This window comes from Vollenhovia emeryi, unplaced genomic scaffold, assembly GCF_000949405.1.
Source record: "Vollenhovia emeryi isolate VEMERY1.0 unplaced genomic scaffold, V.emery_V1.0 DF939144.1, whole genome shotgun sequence".
Classification (NCBI taxonomy): domain Eukaryota; kingdom Metazoa; phylum Arthropoda; class Insecta; order Hymenoptera; family Formicidae; genus Vollenhovia; species Vollenhovia emeryi.
The window spans coordinates 500932-524489 of NW_011967222.1; the positions used below are offsets into that span (position 1 = coordinate 500932).

At 40.4% G+C, this 23558-nt stretch overlaps 1 protein-coding gene across 5 annotated transcripts in view; it reads right to left on the reverse strand.

The window, feature by feature from the left end:
- LOC105566474 (pumilio homolog 2) overlaps positions 1–23558 on the reverse strand; it is a 124046-nt gene that overhangs the window by 73083 nt on the left and 27405 nt on the right. For all 5 annotated transcript variants that reach the window (XM_012020517.1, XM_012020515.1, XM_012020518.1 and 2 more), the window contains exon 5: positions 3556–3700. In XM_012020517.1, the coding sequence (XP_011875907.1) occupies positions 3556–3700 (145 nt within the window). The remainder of the gene's footprint in view (positions 1–3555; positions 3701–23558) is intronic.

Below are 23558 nucleotides of genomic sequence, written 5' to 3' on the forward strand. Positions count from 1 at the left end.
ACGTACACACACACACGCGCCGTTGGATTTGGACCAAAGACATGGCGGAGTACCACGTGATCGGAATCGAAAAGATCAAAGGGTCAACAGAGAGTGAACCTACTAGTTATACCATGGTACAACGATGCGCGGGTCAGCTGGACAATCGGTTTGAGGGGTTGGTAGTCGGTCGGGGTGCTCGCTAACGGGGTGGATCAGTAGGTACGATCCTGGGCGTTGGGACGTTGCCCCTACTGCCGCCTCTGATGCCGGGCGTCTGTCGCCATGGCAACAACCGCGTTGCACCCATCGTGGTGTGACGCACACACGACGGCTGCTACCACCGCCACCACCATATCCCTATCCATATCTATATCCACATCCCCATCCGCATCCATATTCATACATGTACATCCACGTCCCCATCCGCACTCGCATCTACACCACACATCCATATCCACATCCTCATCTCATCCCCATCCACACCCATACTACATCTACATCCCCTTCCGTATCCATACCCATACCACATCCACACGCGCACGCTCGTGCATCAACATTTACATCCACCTATCCACGTCCACGTCCACCTGCGCAATCAGTAATCACAATCACTTGTACTTGCAAAAAAATTATTATTTCACGTACCACCGATATATACACTGACATCACATAGGTCTTAATATTCATTCGCTATTTTTAGATCAGATTGAATCATATCTGATACTTATGCATTCAGAAACTTAGGCAGACATTTGTGGCATCAGTAAACGTAGCAGAAAAGAATAAACAGTAGATTTTGTGTTAAAGTAAAGGGATACAAGTATTTGGACGAATCTGTTTAACGTAGAAGTGTCTACTGACTTGGAGTATAAAAGTGTCAAAATCTACGTGACCAATGTACATAGCATGTGTCTAATGATGATACATATACTTTCTAATAGTATTTTTAAAAGTGTGAATTGTGTGTGAACATTTACGTTCTTTTAGGATTCCAGAACCTCAAATAATATTCGAACCTCAAAGACTTGATTAACGTATAAGTCAATCCATCGCTAAATATCTTCTGCAACTTTTAGACAAATATCTTCCTCTTTTTTAACACTATTTAAATTTTCAGTATTTTCCATTTTATTCGCGTAAGAGTTTTACTTTTAAAAATCAGATATTGTTTCACACAATACACGATTACTAGAGATAAGTGCCCTAACATGAGATTGCGAGGTTTCTGCTAAATTAATAGACATTTGTTGGTTCCATCATGAACTTATTGCCCTTAGAGTGAAATCTGTTTAATGGAAAATGCATTGTTAGATCGTGTAACCGTCGTGAAGCAAGAGTTGCAATTGAATTTGGATGTTGAAAACCTGCTATTTTATATTAAAAGCCTATCTCATAATAGAGGACTTTCCTTTATGCATTATGTTTTACAACCGGAGAAAATGACACTGCATTAGTCATCGCAAATAATCTGATATGCGTTTAGAACTATTCAAGATATCAACAAAAGAGAATTTTTTCCTGCAATTATACATCTTGTAAGTAAATCAAAGAATTTACGTGTTAACATATGCGCGTACGCGGCTGTGCCATCTGTATTTATTAACGTGTCACGCGTTTCATCGATCAAACGGCTAAACCAATTATCATATCACATGAAAACGCCACGTTATCAAGCTATCAAGTATAATTGTGATTAAATATTAGATATGACAGCACAAAAAGAGTACTCTGGAAATGGCAAATATATCGAGTAAAAAAAATCTCCGTATCCAATTTAACACGTCGACTGTCATATCACCATATACTGATAACATGATATTGTTAGAGCAGGCTCTTGGCAATCATAACATATTAAAGTATAAGACGCTAAGAATTCCCATATCTCAACCTTTTATGTGGCTCGCCATTTGTAATACATCGTTAAAAATGCATCAGAAGATAAAATGTCAAATTACGATAGAAATTCTGTCTGAAGAGAATTAAAGTAAAACTGATACGGGAAGAAATTTTTCAAAATTATTTTCAATTTAGCCGGTGTTGTCATTTAATCGATCGAATACGCTGTGAAAAAGCTCGGTTCTACCCTCCCCCCCTTCGCTCCTTTCTCACCCTCCCTTCAACGGAAGGCGATGGCGGCGGCGAGCGAGCTGCGTATATGTATCTACATGTTGTTCTTTTACTGCTGTATCAATCAATAAGCGCGCACGACGTAAAATACGCGACATTGCTTCGTATCCCGTCTTTCTTACACTCTCTAAATTATTTGGAGTAGAATCTCACTCTTTCGGAGTGAGTGAAGAAATAATGAAAATACTACCAGTCCGACTGGAGTGCAATTTCACTTTTTGAAAGAGGGCCGTTATTCACTCTTTACTTGAATTGATTCTTCAACTCTGAAATGAGTGCTATGTTTTACTTCAATCGATTATTATTAGCAGTATAAAATTCATGGACGAGAGCTCCGCTTTGTTTGCTCGCTATGATCATCGCATATAGAGTATTCTAATATTCACAGCCAGCACTGAAAATCTATACTATGTGACATTTCGCTTATTCTGCTGATTGTCGCGGAAAAAGAACCGTCCCGGCCCGTCACGGGGTCCCTAAAGCCCGTATCAGACTACAGACTCCCGACTCTGACTCGTCTACTGACTCGGGCTCCCGACTATCATTCAACTAATCACAGCAAAGCACCGGCCGACCTCGACTGCCAACTCGCGAATAGACGCCACTCTAATTGGTTGAATCATAGTCGGGAGTCCGAGTCAGTAGTAGAGTCAGAGTCGGGAGTCTGTAGTCTGATACGGGCTTATTACTTACGAGTTCGGCGGCCATCTAGTGGCGGAATACCGTACTTTAAGTTGGAGTGAATTTTGAAGTGCTAACAACTTCACTTGAAAAGTAAGAGTGCAATTCTTTGCTTGTTGTCTTAGAGTGAATTAATTCACTCTATTGGAGTAAATATATAATAGTCATTCGAATAGAGTTAAGTGGTCAGTGACACCATGATTCGAGTGAAAATTTAACTCCAGAAATTTTAGAGAGTACAAATATGTCGCCTTTCGCAGACATCGGTGTGTGATCGATCGACGTGCTCATCTAACGCCGAAAGCGATTCTCCCGATCCAGTTTGACAACCTCCCTTCGTTAACGATTGTTAAACTAACGACCAAGTTTCCAACGATTCGCGCCACGATAGGATACGGTTCAACTCTTATTAGCACGACTTGGCTTTTTCAATCGTTAGCGTTTCTTGGAGCACGTGGAACGTATGAAAACGGAGTATTGTGTTATATGTACGAATATGCGTCGCAACATTGAAATTGTCACCGATGCTGCTATAGCAATTTAATAGGACATTATTGCATGGTGCTGCGTCCCGCGTACAATACACGAATGTAGCCAGCGTAGGCGTTACGCGTCAGCTGTTTGTGACCCTTGTGTGCTTAGCCAAACGATTTAGATTACTCCGCTCAGCCGTGCTCGAGCTTCGTAAGTACTTCCGTCGTCCAGGCCGATCAAAATTCCGCTAACGAACGACGCATCGGCAATTCGATTGTGCGCAAATCGTACCTGACGTCGTACTCCAGGTGGAATCCCGCCACATGGTAGTCGGGTGGTCGCCCAGGTGAAGCAGGGTCCCACCGCCTTTTACACCCCCTTCGTCCTTGGAGCCGCCCTCGTCCACGCCCCAGAGCTTTTTTGTCGAGGGAGCGATCTGAAACACGAAAAAGGAGAACAGGTCATGAGCCCCCGGAGGTCAGTGAACACCCTGAAGCGCGCGTGTTGACACGAGATTCCCAGGAGAGAGGGGAGTCTCTCTCTCTCTCTCTTTCCTTTCATCTATCTTTCCTGTAACGCTATTCCTTCCCTCTGCCCTGCAAAGGGATAGGAGGAAGCGCCACTTGCATTAGAAAATTAAAAGTTTCCGACAAGATTAACGGTTTCGTAATGCACTACATTACTCGTTCTAGTAACGCATCGGCGAAATTCTTGCTTCTGCAATAAGCGCAACGGTGTAATTAACATCGCGTCCCACTGACCCATCGTGCACGCACCCACACGTGTTCATATACAGCTCCCTGTTCTTAAAAATATACCTACATCGTATATTTTAGAACGAGGACAGATGCTATGGAGAACGCGGAATCGATGCCCCGATTGATGCGATTGTCGAGGTTTACGAGTAACGAATCCGTTTCCACGTGAATAAAATTCGTAAAAACTGAAAGATTTATAAGAGAACAATTTCAATAGTGTATGTTCAACCACTACTTTATATATGGCGTTACATCGGATCTTCAGTTCTACTAATTTTGCATTGTTTTTTACGCCGACAAAGAAATAAATTCCGTGCATTCAAGACTCTTGATCTCTCGCCGCGGCCACATTATGTCAGAAAGAATAAATTAAATAAGCAACTTCCCCGCAGCTCATTGTACAATATTAATTTAAAATAAACATTTTTATTTACCAAGCTCGTTTATCAAAAATTCACTTGCCTATCTCTCTCGCTATGTTAATATTTAAAAACTTGTCTAATATGATAAAGATAAAAAAAGCTTCTGTGAGACACATAGAGGAAAGTCCCCTATTATGAGACAGGCTCGAAATATGAGACAGCGAAATTTCTAAAAAATTAATAGGCATCGTCTGCTGGTTCCATCATGAATTTTAGTGCCCTAGGAGTGAGATCTGTTTAATGGAAAATTCATTGTTGGATTGTGTAACCGCCGCGAAAAAAGATCGTAATTGAATTTGGATGTAAAAACCAGCTATCTTATATTAGAACCCTATCTCACTATAGGGAACTGTCCTCTACATATATTCGTTGATATCTGATATTTTCCTCGGCCTAAATAAGATAAGATCCTGGAAAATAACCGTAAAATGTCCGAGCCCTCCCGAATGTCAGGCTCACGTGGCAGGCTCGGTTTTCGAGGCGTCAACTTAAGTGGTCACCACGCGAGTGTTCAAGTCTAAAGTGGATAAAGGCGAATCGTGACCCGGAGCCCGCGCGCCGCACTGATCCCGACCTCGCCTAACTGAATGCTGGTGACGTAACCTCCACGGGGAGGTGAGGACAGAGGCGAGCGCTCGCGGATCGTAGAGCGCGAGTGCACCGAACGCTTGATGCGACAGCGAGTTCAAAGTCACGATGCATCGTTCCTGTGCTTATGGTTGCGCGAGTTTGCGAAAACCGCTTCGACTGCGACTTTCACGCGGGAGACGGATCGACCTCGCCTTCTCTCGCGACCGATTAGATTTTACGAAATTTGGAACAAAAGTAGCCGAGGCTTGGTACGCGAAAAACAACACGACGAAACAATTTCTTCACAAATGAATTCAGAATATCACCTGTTTTCCTCTTTTCCATAAAACTACTTCAGAATTTTGGAATCTAGAGACGCGTGGTATGAAAAACAACTACACATTTACATCGTTACATTTTCCATTGCAACATAATTTCAAATTCCATAAAGTATGTATATGCATACATGTATTTATTCAGTCGCGTTGATACGCGCTTTGTAGAATTTATTTGATTACGCTACAATGAAAAATATGCAGATGATTTAATGAAACTTGCACGCACGATAAAAAATATAGGTTTTGCTATTTGATACAACGGAATTTGGAATGCGTATTCATATAAAACAAAAAAACAAAAAATAGACAAATACAAACACCATTCATATAAAAAAACTTGTCAAGATACAAAATATACTCTGTAAAAGTCAATCAGTGGATTATCGCTGAAAACAATAAATATTCACTGAATAATTCAGTGCTATACTTACAACTGTTTTCGGTGGTAATGCACTGATTGACTTTTAGAGAGTATGTGCATATATTTTTACACTTAACTGCGTGTTTGTAAAATTATAATGTTAATGTGCGTGCGAATACGTTGTGCATATTTTTTATAGCCAATTACTATGATCTACGAAAATACGGGCGAGCAATTATGTCAACTAAATTCATCGACCGATTATCCAGAAGTAAAAACAAATTCAGTACAAAGTACCAGTCTAGAAAGTCTTAAATGTAAAAATCTTTGATGATGCAGAGATAAAAACAGCGTATCTATATTTTTTCTTATCACATCTGCATATTCGATGATTGTATAAGAAATGTATTCCAATACAATTTGAAATAAACATAATTCAATATATATAATTACATTATATAATTATATAATAAAAACTACTAACTTTATACGTAAAATTGAAAATTTTCACCCTTTTAAACAAATGTTTTTATTTCTTTAAAAAAATTGAATTAAAAATCACGTAAAATATCACGTGTATATTATCGCTGTAGACATCCCACGAGAGAAAAGATTGTCCAAAAGAGCAATAGCGAGTCATGTGCCAACGGGTTTGAAAGCAAATTTCCTTTTTGGCCTTGTCATTGGGTAATGCTATTCAGCGGCGGATTCGCTGATCTAAACCTGTTTCAGCGATCGCTTAACACCACAATTACCAAATTTGCTCAAAAAGTTCGGCGAGTTTATCAGTTTCATGAAAATAATCGTAATATTAACAATATTATATAAACGACAAATAATTGCAAAATAGTAAAGCGTTTAAAACAAATTCGTTCTACCTTTTTACAAAATTATACAAAAGAGATTAATCGCACGAAAAAAAATGTAGTTACCGTAGCTGAAAACCGCACGTGGCAATTTAAATTTCAATTGTAAAATATGGACAACTAATATTTAGTTGTGATAGCTAAATATTTTCCTACTGTGCCTATTGTGTTGGGTGCAACAGCGAATCGTTTACTCTGGTTTAGAAATTTATAGTTACAGTAGCAAAATATTTTTAACAAACCATGATTAGCTACGATAACGAATTTTTTTTCACTGCGTGAATAAAAGTTCCCTAAACATTGACATTTAGACAAAGAGGTCTTTGAGAGATATTGAAAATAATAACTAACAATAAAATTAGATATTATAGGTAAACAAAGATACTAAGAAAATTTCGTTTCTGAAATAAAACCTAATATTTGATATAAAACGTGCTCTTACATGAATATATTTGTTTTTCTTCGGATCGAAATATTATCTCATTGCCAGAATGACAAGGTATCTGTTTTCTATGGATTCTTCAAGTAACTTGAATTGAGCTCTTATGCAATTAAGAAAATTAATATTTCCTTCGTAAAGAAAAAAAACGAAAATAATCCTCATTATTACACAAAGGGTTAATTTGAAAATCAAACGAGTTTTTATGATTTACAAAATTTGTCTTAATTCTCTGAATATATATCTATCGTCCACCTAATTGGACCTAAAGGAAAACCTTCTGACTCCAATTTTTTACAAAATTGATTGAATGAATATTTATTTTGGTCAATTTATTTTAAAATTGTGCACCGTTTAGAAAAATTATTAAACAGTAATTTATCATTTAAAAAAATTAAAAAGAAAAACCTTCCAACCTTGAAAAACCTTCTAACTCCCTAAAGTGATTCTCCCACGTCCTAATTCCATGGTTATCCAAAGTTACGTGATTGTGTGAGTTGGAAAGTTCTTCTAATTAGGCCGACGATATATATGTATAAAATAAACGACGATATAAATAAAATTTGAAACGCCTCAAATTTTTTCCAAAAAAATAACAGCTATCGAAAGGTACCAGTGTTGTTTTTATGAAAGAGAAACGCCTCAAATTCTTTCCAGAAAAATAACAACTATCGAAAGGTACCAGCTGGGTACGTCGCTATGTCGCTACTTCGCGTGCAAGCGGAAGAGCATTATAGCCAAGTGATGCGGAGAACGAGGTGGTGGATCTGTCTAAGGGTTCGGTAAGGTAAGGGTAAGGGTAAGGGTGAAGCTCGGTCAGCTAGGGGCGATACGCCATGAGTATCGACCGCGTCGCCGGTCGCCAGAGAAGCTTTTGTACGTTAAGCGCGAACGGAGAGAGAAAGGCAAGCCGAGAAGAGAAATGCATAGCAAACGAGAGGAAGAGGGAGAGTAGAGTAGAGAAAAAGAGAGAAATAGAGGGGGTACATCGGTAAAGAGTAAAATAAACGACGGTAAAGCCAGTTTTACGTAAAACGATTTGTACCTCTCAAAATAATATCCCTGAATAAAGGATAAAGGTTCGATGTTTGTGATGTTAAAAATAGAAAAACTAACAGTTAATACACGCGGATCGTAAGAGATGCGATAAGTAGAAACATTCTGCTTTGTATCAATCAAAAACTTCAAGTAGAGAATACCCTAAATACGAGTTTAAAAATATCTCCAATTTTATGTTTCCCAGCGAAATTCTGCTGAAGAAAAGCAATCTTGAATTTGTTACAACATCTCAGATTGAAAATAAAGTGGAAATAATGGTGCATGTGAGGAAAAAGGAACCAGATGAGTAATACCTCATAAACCATGTAATATAATTTGGGAAAGTTCAAAGGGAACTTTTTTCGCTTTTCAAAATCTACAGAGGGAAATTCGGAGAACGGACGAAACATAGAATAAATGACAATAGTAAGAATTTAACAAAGTTTTTCCTGAAAAGAATTGACATCGGCTATTCTACCTCGTAAAGCGCGGATGTAACAAAAAACGTGACTTGTGATTTATGGGTCGTTTCAAACTAATTTAAATAAAGAGCAAGGTATGCAGCCACATTTTCCCTCTTTTTCCCCCTTCCCTCTTTCCTTCTACTCCGTCTGTTGAATGAGGATAACGGTCGTATTTTCTAATCCACCCTGATTTTAATTCAGAAAAGGGTGGCGGGGAAAAGAATGCAATAAAAGCCGCGTCAATAGCAGCTCTTTATAAAGTTACCATCTCATTTTATCATTTTTACACACTCGAGATTAATACAACTAATTTTCATACAATTAATTACAGAGTTCTTTTGGAAAAAAATTCTAGACAACCCTCAACACCTTTCAAAAAAATTCTACCGATTACGCGTGCGTGAGCGATTCTAATATTTTTCTGAATTCTAGAGAGCACTGGACAACCTCAGTATCATTGAAAAATAAAAATTAAAACCAATAGAAACAAATAAGTTATCACCACGTTCGATTAAGATAAGCACCTGATAATCCTCAGATCGATATTTTGTTTACCTAACTGTGAAAATTCTTTATCAGAAATTTTAAAAGTTCGGAAAGGCACATACCACTCTATCTATGACGCATATGATTCTCAAAATGTTTGTACTTTCTAGATATGGCATTAGGGTCCATCTCTCGTGTGTCAAGTTGCTTACTTTGTTGTGCAACAAATAGACGAAGGTCGTCCCAGTGCGAGTGACCTAGCTAGAACGATATATTAAGTGGAAGAAAGCGTGAGATTGACTCGTGTGGAAGAAATAGACAGAGCGTCATTACGGACACGTGGACACACACGTCTGACGGCGAGACACTGAGGTAGCTTTAACAGATAGTGTCAGATATTCACTATCGTTCTCAAATTACATGAATCACATCGTGATCGATCTCGTTTCCTGAGTCCCCTGTCGATAAGTACTTTTGAAGAAAACTGATCGTAAAATATATACTTTTATTGTCTGGGCTCAGTCCTTACTTATAAAAATCGAAATAAAGCACATTCTCTTGTGTGTAAATCTGTATTATTTCTGAAATATGTATGTAAAAAATTTTTATTTCTTATTAGATAAATAGCGCTTTATTCACCTCAGCATACAGCCAAGAAGTGGGAACTTGGTTCATAATCAATACTTCGACTGCAACCGCACATTCATGCCTCCCATTCGTCCTTCATACTTTTCGAAATAACCAACCTCTGTGAAGTTAGCACCTCGTTTTTAAAAAAATGAAGTTACACTTCTAAATGCACCCCTAAGAGTCCTGGAGTTCCTTCCAACCTCGAATAATCAACCACTAATAACCTACTTAACTCATACTTCTTGTTATACATTTTTAGAGGAATAAGACAAAAGATCGACACTGGAATTTTGGACTCAATCTATTTCTCCAATTTCCAATCGATCAATTTCGGGATCTCAATTTCTTTTATTCACACGGAGAAAACGATTTCTTTAGATTCAATCAACTTTGTCGTATCCAAGCAAATTTGATATTTGGAATAGGACTGGTGGTTTCCTTCGAAGGCTTCGATATTCGAACTTTCGAAATCTTCGAACCTTCAAAGTTATCAAAAGTGCTAATTTGGAATGGATCAAACGAATCGTTTGTTTGAATTTAAAATAATATTTTTGTCTGAAATAAAATATTTGCTCGAAACAAAAGCTATGTTCTCTTTAATCTAAATGATATTATTGTTTCATTCAAAAACATTATCGTTTGATAGAAAATATATGAAAAAAAATGTACATACGTACATCTTTTCTCTCTACAGTAGAATTTTCCCTTCGTTAAAAGAAGAAACGGCTAAACACTGAATTAGTACACTATGTTCAGCTATAAAGAATAATAGACCATTAGATGATTAGACTGCGTCTGCTGATGCGGTCGCTTATATGTTTGGCCGCCGTGATTTTACTCACAAGTTTGGCGGCCGTCTAGTAACAGCATCGAACTTTATAGGCGCCTGGCCAAATAATATAATTATTTAATTAAATGATATTACTTCAAATAACAGTATCTTTTCCATCAAATAATAGAGATTGTCCGAATAAAACAACAAAATTTTTATTCAACCAACTAATGTTTCGTACAAGCATATGTTGTTTCAAGGGAACAAATTTCAATCAAATAAATAGGAATACTAAATCCTAAAGAAACCTTTTTCTCTGTGCAGACTGCGAATATCTTGTGCCTCCTAAAGTCCTAAATTACATTCCTTGTAACATTATCCCGCGAATACCGCTACAAATCATCATTCGAGGAAACAAGATGTAGAAAGCAAGAGACAGAAGCGCGAGATATTGTCATCGGTATGAAAGTCAAGAGCTAAAAACTTGACTCCACGGTTTCCGGCGAAATCCTCATGGCGTCTGTCCTTAAATTTTTAACGTGCAACATGGTACACAGAGTTCGACTCTAATCTCAACTTTCAGAACGACGCGACGCACGGCAGAACGCTATATATTCGCGTGCTAGAGTCCAAAGTGCCGGCGTGGATGCTCAAGTTTTTCTCTCTCTCTCTCTCTTTCTTTTTCTATCTAGCCAACGAGCAGAGCAGAGCAGAGCAGAGCAGAGCAGAGCAGAGCAGAGCGGAGCGGAGCGGAGCGGAGCGGAGTAGAGCAGAGCGGAGCAGAGCAGACGGACTCGCTCGGCCCCGGCCTGTTCGTCCCACTACGACTCGCGCCGCGCCAGCCGTCCTCGCTCGGCCCCGGCCCCGGCCCCGACCCCGGTCCCTCTTCGGGTCTTCGCCGCACTCCCACGTTCTTCTCGACAGTGTGGCGCGGCGTGGACGTCGTTAAACTGCCACGGGGCCACCGACCCCTCTCCCCGGCACCTTCGGCCACGGGTCACGGCCACTGTCCTCTAGTCTACCCGCGGGGAATCCGTCGCACGACGAAAGAGGACGAGTCCCGTGCTCTATGGGTCAATATGCGTGCGCGGGTTCGTCGCAAGGGATACGCATACTTACGCTCGTCACCGCGTAAGGTGTTATCGTGTCACGATTCTTATCACAAAACCCGCAAAAAAAGGAAAATTGCCGACGTTGACAAAATAATCAATTTTTATCGTGGGATAAAGTTACGTTTTTATTCACGTCTGCATGAACATTTCACATTCATATTGGAAAGAAATACACAGTTGTATTTGTGTTACGTATCCGTATCTTAAATGTGAGCCCGTAACTTGCTATAAAATCATAATTAAATGTGAGCTCGTAACTTGTTATAAAATCATAATTCAATTTCCAATTCTGTGAATAATCAGTCTCCATTGTTTTCCGGGATTGAAATATCTGTATTTCTATCATGTGTTACTTTTAGGGGGGGGGGGGGCGACTGAAGCCAATAAATTTTCAATAGCGACGGTCTCACTTTGAAGAAACAACACGTTTATCGAACGAAACAAAAATTCCTTGCATTAATATCATTTCTAAGATTAAAATATAATTTTACATATTTCTCTCTCTCTCTCTCTCTTTCTCTGTCTCACTCACATCACAATGGATCATTCTAAGAATAGTCTACGATTAATAGAAAGAAAGACGGTGAAATAGAAATTTACGATTTAAAATTGCGAAACCACTAAAGACCGTATATAAAAATAACATCGAGTTACATGTCCTAGAAATAAATGTCCACGGCAAGAATAGATAAGTTGACGTAATTCGATAGCTGCGGGAAATGTGAAAAGGAGGAATGTACCGGACGCCGCAGAATTTACGCGTAGATAAGGAACGCCGAGTGCTCTCTACATAGGCCGGTCAGCAAAGAGCCCCCCGTGTGCATTGAATTCGCGCTGATAATGAGCACGCGACTCGTCTCTCTCGCCACCGAACTTCGAGACTCCAACTCGGCACAACCAACTATCGATTACCGATACTGTTACGCATAAAGTTCAGTGACACGCGTCTACTCTGCGATAAACGAACCTTTTCGCATTTGTGCTCTCGCACACGCGGAAGCACCCTCGGATGTACCGTAAATTTTCGCAAAAAATCTTAAGTTGGAGAAACTTAAACGGAATTTCGAACGCGAGAGATAACGCGGTAAAAATTAAATTCGTTTCTCTTTCGAAGAGAAAACGAATTTCCGTAGCAAAAATCGAACTCATTAAAATTACGTTTTTTCTTGCTCGATTATTGTTAGACGAGACTCTTTTTAATGAAAGTCACACGCAAATAAACAAAGAATAAGATTATATAGAAAAGTTTCCTACGAGATAGGCTTCTAATATGAGATAGCAGGTTTTCAATACTTGAATTCAATCGCAAATCTCTTTTCGCAACAATTACACGACCGAACAATGAATTTTCCACTAAACAGGTTTCACTCCAAGGACAATAAACTCACGATGGAGCAAACAGATGATGCCTATCGACTTACCGGAAACCCTGCTATCTCGTACTAGAAGCCTATCTCATAATAGAGGCCTTTCCTCTATGGACAAATATGTGTTTGCATAAATATGCGAGACTCGATTCATTTACGCAACCCCTTGTAAAATTATTACACCTCCCTTTGCGATCGTTTCGAAGCTTTTACCGGCGCTTCAAGATAAGATCGAAATCCGAAAGCGGTTGAAAAAGACCACAGGTGTAGACGTAGTGCCAGGATTAAACCGAAAAAAAAAACTTGGTTATCTCAATACTTAAATTAATCAACTTTGCGTGCCACCTTACGTTCGGTTTCATTCTATCTGCCCGCCCGAATATGTGCGCGACAAGTCCCGATGACTCAGAATTCCTTTCGGTCTACTGTCCCAGATAAGACGAGGAAATGATTATGAAACAACGTAGTCGGAGAGTAATACTGATCTTGTGTAATATTTATCAGTCGTAAATTTCTCTTTTCGCGCGACGTAACAGCTGACTACGTAACTGTCAGTTGTTACTGACGTCGTAAGTCGTAACCAACCACCGTCAGTAACAAGCAACTACGTCAGAAGGAAAGTTTGTCTTGGAATACACGAGTATCGTTCATCTCGCCGTAACTTTTACCTCGTTTCGTAGTCGGTGCACGCGCCCGTTTCCTCTTTATTCACCGATAGAGAATTAACTACTAAATGCAGGATACACGATTAATCGCATTTTATAAATTATAAAAATTTAGTACACGGTATATGTCAACTGTAATACGCGAGAGACAAAATGGAAGTTTAATAGTCCCGATAATTCTGAGAACGTGAAGGAAAAAGGATCGAACTCGGTCCTGCACGTCCTTCGAAATTATTTAATTTCTTATAAGAATAAGAAATTATTGTTTTCTACACGCGGAAAGAATTTTCTCTAAAAATTACGTGATCGTGGGACAACGTGACATTTTCAAGAACTTTACGAGAGTTTTTTGAAATTTTACCATACATTCTACTAACAAAATATATATACTAAGTAGAATCACTAGTAAAATGCATGGTACAATTTCGAAACACTCATAAAATTCCTCAAAATGCCACGTTGTCCCGCGATTATACGATTTTCAGGATGAATTTTAGGAAAAAATTCTCTCCGTGTCTTGTGAGATCCAAGAACAAATATATACGATTTGAACGTCCCGTTCCTGGTGATTCACCCCGTACGAATAATTGATTAGACGTTATCAATAATGAATTTGACACTTAGCCTCTAATATGCAAGGCTGAAGAGTCAAGGCAGATACCAGATTGCAAATGAAGCCAGAACAAACCAAGTCGGACTACGTCTCGAAAGTGACACGAGAGATAAAGTGGATCACGCGAATCGATACCCTCGCCAGTGGTCGATCGCAATTCGCATCAACGTGCGCGACCAGCGCAGCATTGTATATTTCATCCTGCATGGACAGTCGCGTCTCACTTCTCCTTGCGTACACACTTCCGATATTACGAAACACGTGCTCGCGATCCGCTTTTAATCCCAAAAACATCCGACCGCTATTTAAAAACGCGATCCCTCGTGAAACGTCTCGCGGCATTCCTTGAAATATACAAGATTGCGAACGTCAATTTATTGGCTAAATTTAACGCACGAAGTCAAACGAATATATATTCATTCAATAACCGCAAGTTTCAGAGAGACGTTCGGAAAGTTATATATTTCAACGGATAAATAAAACTTTTGTGTCATAATAATAAAGGATACTTTAAGAAATCTACTTTTATGAATATTTACGAGGACGTTTTCTTGCCCAAGAATTTTATGCAAAAGATGTCGCATTATGAATGACACTCGTATGCTTATTTTTATTTTCAGTTTCTTTTCCTAGCATCAAGACAAGTGTTTAAGTTTCCAATATGATACTATTTAAACAGAAAACCGAATATTTAATACAATGCTCTGTTTTCCAACGAATTGCGTGAAACGCCGCTACACGCAAATAGATCAGTTATGAATAATTGTACGTGAGGTAACAGGAGCAGCAGACTTGAGGGGTATCAACGAAGAAAGTAGTTTCGAAGTAATTGCGAAAAGCAAGGGGAAAGAGGAGGAAAGAAAAGTTGCAAATAACTTACGGACGCGTATATGCTTGGCTTTCTAATGACCTTGGTACGAAGCAATGCTATTAGGTAATACCATCACCCGCTGTTCAGCTAATAAATTACAAGGTTAAGGAATATGAGGACATTGATAATGAAGTGACTCTCGAAAACAGCTCTGACCGATCTTGGAGCCTAATCTAAAACGTGCTCTTTGAGGAACATTTTATATAAGCGAATCGAGTCGCTTAAAAAATGTGCCGACAACGTACGACTGTAGAAAAATCTATCAACTCGCGCAAATTTGTTAAACGTATTTATTGGCTACGAAATAGAAATGTTTCTGGATGCGAAGAGCACGTTGCAGGGCAGGCTGAAGTATTTGTAAAGGCACGTTTCTAGGCAGAATCTTTCCCAAAACGTAGCCGCATTCCCACATTCTAAGGTCTACTGTTCAGCTTCAAAACTTGGTACTTTAAACAGTACTTTCAACTGCGCGATTAACAGCACTTTCCGTCGTGCTGTTAATCTCGTTATGCTGTATTTGCTTTTAAATTACTTTCGCAATTTCGTGCGTAACTTTCAAACTACTTCTGTAACTTTATATTTATTTCCAAACTACGAGAATTCCAATTTTATTACCGAACACCGTTGATACTGTAAGCTAATGTCAGTTATTACATAGCAATTATCAATAATAATGAACATTAATATCGCCAGCGTAACAACAGCGTATAATTATTGTTACCATTTTCCATAACGATATCAAGATTAATGTACCATCAATAATTAATTACGAGCCTAATCATAATTTGCGTGATTCGTGTCTTTTCAATTTTTTTCCCCGCCATTATCGATTTGTAGTTTTCTGCATTTTTACTTTTGTCTCGGAAAATTACATCAATTACTCCCGCACGAAGAAAGTGAGCACCGAGGGGTAAACCGCTGACCAAAATCATGTGCACCAACGCCTAGGGGAAAGTTCACTATTACGAGACAGATTTCTAGTATGAGACCAGCAGGTTTTCCTCACTTAAATTCAATCACAAATCTTTTGTCGCAACGATTACACGATCCAATGAATTTTTCGCTAAGCAGATTTCGCTCCAAGGGCAATAAATTCACGGTGGAATCAACCGACGATGCCTATTAATTCAACAGAAACCCCGCTATTTCATGTTAGGATCCTATCTCATAGTAAGGGACTTTCCTCTACTAACGTCCGGTGGACATTACTTTATCTTAAGCCAACGGCACACGATACTATTTTGCCTACTGGATCGCTTACGAGAGCCAATCAGGATTTAGCCTCAAGTCACCTGATCTAAAACTCCGCATCCTGATCGGCTCTCGTAAGCGATCCAGTAGGAAAAATAGTATCGTGTGCCGTTGGTTTCACTGTGGTATTTTATCTTGTTTTATCTGTTTTCTTTTTAAATTCAGTATAATGCTCCAGCAAGGTAAGACGACACCCACTAATGCCTACACTGAAAAAAATTTCTGGTTGAATATGGACGAATCAGATAATTCCTTTAGGATTTACCAGAATTCCTTTAGGATTTACCAGAATTCCTGTAATCCTACAGAAATTCTGGTAAATCCTAAAGGAATTATCTGATTCGTCCATATTCAACCAGAAATTTTTTTCAGTGTAGTAATGTCCAAAATATGTACACCACAATGCTCTCAGCGAGCACTATAAAAAAAATTGCCAGTTTTCTGGAGAATAATTTCAAATTACTCCGTTTACAGATCGTACGCAGCTACAACCACACGGTCTGCTAGATTGCTTTTATTTCCCTTTCCCTTTCTTGTCTGGATAGTTTTTCTCCGTAATGCAAAGCCAGCGGCACACGATTACTATTTTTCCTACTGGATTGCTCACGAGGGCCAATCAGGATTTAGCCTTACGTCATCTGATCTAAAACTCTGCATCCTTGTTGGCTCTCGTCGAGCAATCTAGTAAGAAAAATAGCATCGTGTGCCGTTGGCTTTATATCAGGTGACTCAAGGCTACATCCTGATTGGTTCTCGTAGGCAATTCAGTAGGAAAAATAGTACCGTGTGCCGTTGCCTTAAGAATGGACTTTTATTTAAACCTTCCTTCTCTTTGCCGTCGCTATTTTTACACAAAATACAATCCTTGCATCGGTCCTTTCTTGGACGAAGTTTTTCTTTTTATGATACTTGTGGCACCTCACTGGCTAAAAGTACACGTTTTCGAGTCAACAAACAACCAAAACGCAAAAACTCATATACTTTACACGCGTCACTTTTTTCATGCAGGAGCGATGTGATAAATTATGCGCGAAAAATATTTAAAAAAAAGACCTCCACCAGCCTGCGTTTGCTCGCGTTTTTCGATAGATCATTAATTCGCCCGAGGTTCCTTATTCCCCAACGACAAGTTTTCGAGTCTCTCTGAAACTTTCCGGAAAGTAAACGCACTACGACGAGCCACGTGCGTCGTGGAAAAGGCGCAGCATCATTTTCTAAGTAAGAAGATAATTATTTTTCAATCAAGTTGAAAAATTATGCAAGATACTTGTAGCGATTATAATTTGTACCGTTCATTACAAGTCCATGTCGATCTACAACCTTGCTCCCCTCTCTCTCTCTTTTAATTCTCCCAAAATCCAAGCTCTATTCCAAATATGAGAATACTGTCGAGAAGAGCAGGTCTCGTGGCTGGACCCATCGTATCGAATCGATCGCGGTATTAGATATACATATATATATTTGTCAATCAAGCAATTTTCGGGAGATCCCGGCAATAGCGTAAACACGCGGTATCGCGCCTCCCGGGGGCGAGGTGAGCGTGCATGAGCGTATTGCACGCGCCGGGTCGTCAGTGGCAAAATAACGGAAGAGAAGAATCGAGAACAAAGAAGATGCGGGCGAGAGGGAACGGATCTACGCGGATGCGCACAAAGAGTACGGCGAGTACAACGTTCGCGTTCGTTGGCCGCGTTCGCGGCGAACATAACCTACAAACGAGCGGGCACGAGCTGGGGCTAGGTCGGGCTAGACTGGGGCTAGGCTAGGCCGGTGCCTGGCCGAGCGACACGGCGCCGCGGCGCGGAGCGGCCTGGCGCGTCCCGCGACGAGGCGGGCGCGGTTTCCAAGTGCCGCGCGACCGACGGGCGCTCGGGCTCCGGGCGAGCGCGGGCGCCGGCGACGACGATAAACAATTGGTGACGATTGGAAAACTACCATATCCTCCACGGATCCCGTGAGATCCTTCATGTCGAGCGTAGGGTAGAGGAACAGATTCCCCGGCGGTTTCATCCAGTTGCCTGTGCTCTCGCCCACTCCCTGACCGTAACCGATTCCGAAACTCTCCACTGTCTCCAAGGTCGCGGTGGTGGTGGCAGCCGCGGCGGCGACGACGGCGGCGGCGGTGGTGGCGGCGGCGGCGGCGTCGTCGGCGCGGTGCGTCACCTCCGAGAGATTCACCGTTAACCCCGTGGTAGTACACTGACGGCGACGACGCGCGACACGGAAAACTCGCGGGCGACACGCGGCGGCACTTTTCTCTCCCCCTCCCCCGCCCCCTGCTGCTAATAATCCACGTCGTCGTCGTCACTACACGCGCACTACTGTTGTGCCCGGCGGATCGGTGGCCGGCAATCGATGGTGATACGGCGGCGGTGTCGGCAACCCCCGTCGCGGCGCGCTCAACGCAGATGGAGGCGGAGGCGGCGGCGGCGGCACAGCTACCCCACCCCCCGGAGCGCCGCCGTCTCGCGTTTTCGTCTCGTCTCTTCGATCCTCCACGCGCCTGCTGCAGATCCTTCCTTCCTCCCGCGCGCTCTCTCTCTTTCTTTCCTTCTTTCCCTGTCACGCAGCGGAGCGGAGCGGAGCGGCGCGAGCAACGTCGTACCACCGCCGGCCAAACAATGCGTATCGTGGCGCAAACGCACGCGCGACACCGGGGAAGAGAGACGGCGAGTGGCTCGGGGTCACCACCGCCTCGCGTACGCAACCTCTCTCGGTGCGACAAGAGAGTAGTAAGGCGGAAAAGCCGTCGGCTACCGCTGTCACACGCGCGCGCGCCCTTCGTCACTCGTACACAACCGCGACACTTTCGACACCTTCTCCTCCCTCCTGCACTCGCTACCGCGACGCCTACTCGGGGCGCGCTACGTTCTCTCCTCTCGCGCGCACTTGGCACACTCACCCGCGGGCGCCCCGCCGCGCCGCTTATTTACAGAGGGAGCGAGCCGAGCCGATTCGATTGTCCTCGCGGCAACGCGGTGGTCGCGCGCGTCCATCCACGAAGCATTCCTCTCCGTGCGTGGATGCGATTGCGCGCCGTCCGTCCACTCTTGGGCGAGCTTTCCGACTCTCGACACACACGCGCGCGCGCACGCACACAAATACACGCGGCACGGGCGTCCCTCTCGCTCTCACGCTCGCACCTCGCTCTCTCGTTACCACGCGCCGCGAATTTTCCGTCAGCCGGGCTCTGGCGCTTCGTCGGACGGAGACTGCGCTCCGAAACCGAAACAAAGAACGACGCTCCCGAGCGAGGCGCCCCTGGCGGTTGCGCAGCCAATCCGCCGAGCGCGCCGCCCGCGCGCGCCGTCCTGTCTCGCCCGGCGAGCGCAGAAGCGTTGCGCTTTGCGCTCCGCGCGCGGACGGAGCTCCCCCCTCGTCCAGCGATTTTTTATAGCAAGGGTTTCCTTCGTTTCAAACACTTTTCGAAGGTAGCAGTTTTGGAGGGTGGAAGGGGGATTTTTTTTAAGTGCCGAGAGTGCACGTTTTTGGCATATTTTCGCACGCAGAGAAAGAGAGAGAGAGGGGGGAGGAAAACAACGTTCTATCACACTGCTGTAAACGACTTGGAAGTCGAGCGGATCAGCCGTTATTGAGATTCAATAATCTAAGGACCTCTCGACTCGCGTAAAGATACGCTGTCGGTCTCGCGTGCGCGGTATCGCTACGCTTAAGCCTAGTCTACAACGTGCCCGTTGCGTTTCTAGGAACATTCTATTTTGTAGCCGATAAATACGTTTAAAAAATTTTTGCAAGTTGATAAATTGTACACTACGCAGAGAGAAAGGCTTTCTTTGGCTTTAGTGTTTCTATTTATTTGATTGAAATTTGTTTCATTAAAACAACATATGCTTATACGAAACGTTATATGATTTGAACAAAAATTTTGTTGTTTTGTTCAAACAACCTGTATTATTTGCTAGAAAAAAAACACTACGTTTAAAGTGATGTCTTTCAATTAAATAATTATATTTTTTCGTCAGGCGCTTATAAAGTTTGGTGCTGCCACTAGTAAGTAAAATCGCGGCAGCCAGATATACAGGGTGTTTCGGATAAGGTGTCCATCCGCTCGTGTACAGGTAGAGCGGGTTAAACTGAAGAGAAAAGTTATACCATTTTGTCAAATTCCCAATAGTTTTCGAGTGATAAATAAAAACGTCTGGGCGAATGAGCGCACGAGAAGCAGTAGGCCGGACTTGGCGAGCACGTTAAATGCCTTATTTGTTTAGTCTCGTAGCAACGGTGGCTCGGACGTTTTAATTAATTACTTGATAACTATTGGAAATTTTACAAAATGGTACACAACTTTTCTTTTCAGTTTAACCCGCTCTATCTGTATACAAGCGGATGGACACCTTATCCAAAACACTCTGTATAAGCAACCGCATCAGTAGACGCAGTTTAATCATTTAATGGTCTGTTCTTTATTGTGGCTGAACATAGTGTACTAATTGAGAGTTTATCTTTCTTCTTCTAATAAAGGAAAAATTCTAATGTAGATGGAGAAAGATGTATGCATATACATTTTGTTTCACATATTTTCTATCAAACGATAATGTTGTTTGAATGAAACGATATCGTTTAATTTAATTAATATATAAAAATAATTTAGATTAAAGCGAATATTCCTTTTGTTTCAAACAAATATTTTATTTCTGACAAGGATATATATTATTTCAAATTCAAACAATCGCGCTTATTAATTCAACCACTGATTTGTTTCGACCATTCCAACTATCAAATTTGTTTGGATACAACAAATTTATTAGATCCAAAGAAATCGTTTTCTCCGTGTACACATTGTACAATCGTACGTTGTCGATAAGGTTTTTAAGCGTTTTGATTTGCTTACTATAAAATAGAATCTTTCTAGACGCAAAGGGCGCGTTGTAGATCAGACTTTACACTTGGCGCGAGACGCTACCGTGTCTCTCTTGATGTGCACGAAACCTGTATTTTTTAGTCATCTTATTTTGACTTCTACATTCTTGCGTACATTCTTTCACACATTGACCTCAGCCAATTTTAAGTAAAAAAAAATTATTTCTACAAAAATTTTTCTTCACAAGAAGATATTACCAGAAAGGATATAATCGGCAGCAATATGTGTATTTAAAGGTTGCTGAAAGTTCGAGAAGGTGACTTTTGGAAACCTCCAGCAACGGCCAATATATATTTTCCCTACGAGCAATTTATGAAAAAACTATAGTTTTTTAATTTAAGGTTTTTACCGCCTTGGAAGTTTTTTTGAGCATGCGCAGGCTTTCCCACTCGACTACTCACTGCCCTTGTCGGGCTCGTCTCACCAGAGGCGTCGCGAAACGATGTAAAATCCAGTGGAATACTTGGGAGAAAAACGCGAGACAACTGTCCATTGCCGCACGATTAATTGCCGAAGAGTACGCTTGATCTCACATAGCATCGCAAACCGGAAATTAAAAGTAGGATCTCGAGCAGAAACGATAAAATTGTATACAAAAAATACAATAATTAATATATTTGTATATTAATGATATATTATTGTGTATTACAATAATTAATAGCCACTGTGCACTATGTAATATATAAATATGTAGCGTATTAATTGTTGATTGGCGGTTTATCCTTCGCTATTCCATTCTATAATTTGCTTTAGAAAGTGACTTAAAAGAGAAAGAGTGAAATTTGGAAAGGTGGAAAAACGGCATAGGAATTCGCATATCAAAATTATTTGGCCATCTGCAACTTGCTTGGACCTAATGGGCTTCTCGTTTCTCGTTTTTGTACAAAAATGAATGTTTGGAACTTATTGATTTTGCATTTTTATACGCCTTGTAAGTCCACTTTGTGATTTTGTGATTCGAGAAAGACAACAGATATAAAAAGAATAAAAGTGAGAATTGTTCCATGTATTTTTGCATCTCCATAAATAAATCGCTCGGATATATTTATAGATTGGACATGCAAAAGAAGATGAATGTAAATGCGTAGTTCGAAAAGCATTCTAAAAATTTCAATATCTTTCTCTTTTAAGTCACTTTCTCTGGCAAATTATAGAATGGAATTGTGAAGGTTAAACCGCTGATGAGCAATTAATACTAACATATTTATATGCGTATTACATAGTGCACAGTAGCTATTAATTATTATAATACACAATCATATATGATTAATATACAAATATATTTAAATTAGTTTCTATCGTATACGTAATATAAGTGCAGATTATTCCAACTTGAATTATAAATAAAAAACTAAATGAATTTGCCTGATAAACTGTTTTCCAAAAAATTTGCCCGAGTAAGAAATCGTACGTTATCAATCAAATAATATCACTTTTATATTCCATTAAACTATTAAAGTATCAGTTGTTACCAATATAAGTTCTATACAAGTTTATCTTGAACTTCGTTAAATTCAATCATAGAAATCACAGAAAATAGGAATATAGGAAGGGAAAGTCTTCCACTTTTCATTCCGAGTTGCGTATAATTTGTCACGCGTTTACGCAACGATAACGTTATTCTCCCTACGAATTTATATTTTGTACGCAAAAGAAAAAATATAAGTCGACGATAAATAAAATATGAGACACGTAATGTCGGGAACGGCGGAGGATTTATTCATAGGTCAAGTAATTTACTATCCTCGCATTACTGAACGGAAAGACATGTAAATGCATTTAGACCGGGAGTTAATATCGGCGGAATCTAATGTCATTGTATCATAATGATAATTATTTAAATTATAAGTAGATTTCATTAGAGCATCAGCTCGATCACTTTTGCAGTGCCGAGCAATGCAACAGCACAATATCTTCTAACCAGTCATCACTTTCAATGACTTTATAACAACCCCCCAAATGTATTATTTTTTAAAGATTTCGTAATTGCTCTAGCTATTGAAAAATGCTGCGATAGCTACACTTATGACAGCCATTAATTGGCTCAATTGACCCTTAACATATTTGTATCAATAATACGATATAACTGAACACGATGTCAAATAGATTAGCATGTTTATCTGATAAATTTGCAGAATAAGCAATTCGACTTCTTTCCAATTTTTAGTAAATATCTTGAGCAGTAACGCTGAATTAAATCTCGAATTAAAGCTGTATTAATTTTGTTGACACAGCAGTAGGGACAAATTACACTACAATAAAATAAATTTGAAATTATATAATTATAGATAGAGAAGACCTCTATTATGAAACAAATTTCTAATATGAGATAACGGGGTTTCTGTTAAATTAACAAGTATCATCTATTGGTTCCACCATGAATTTATTA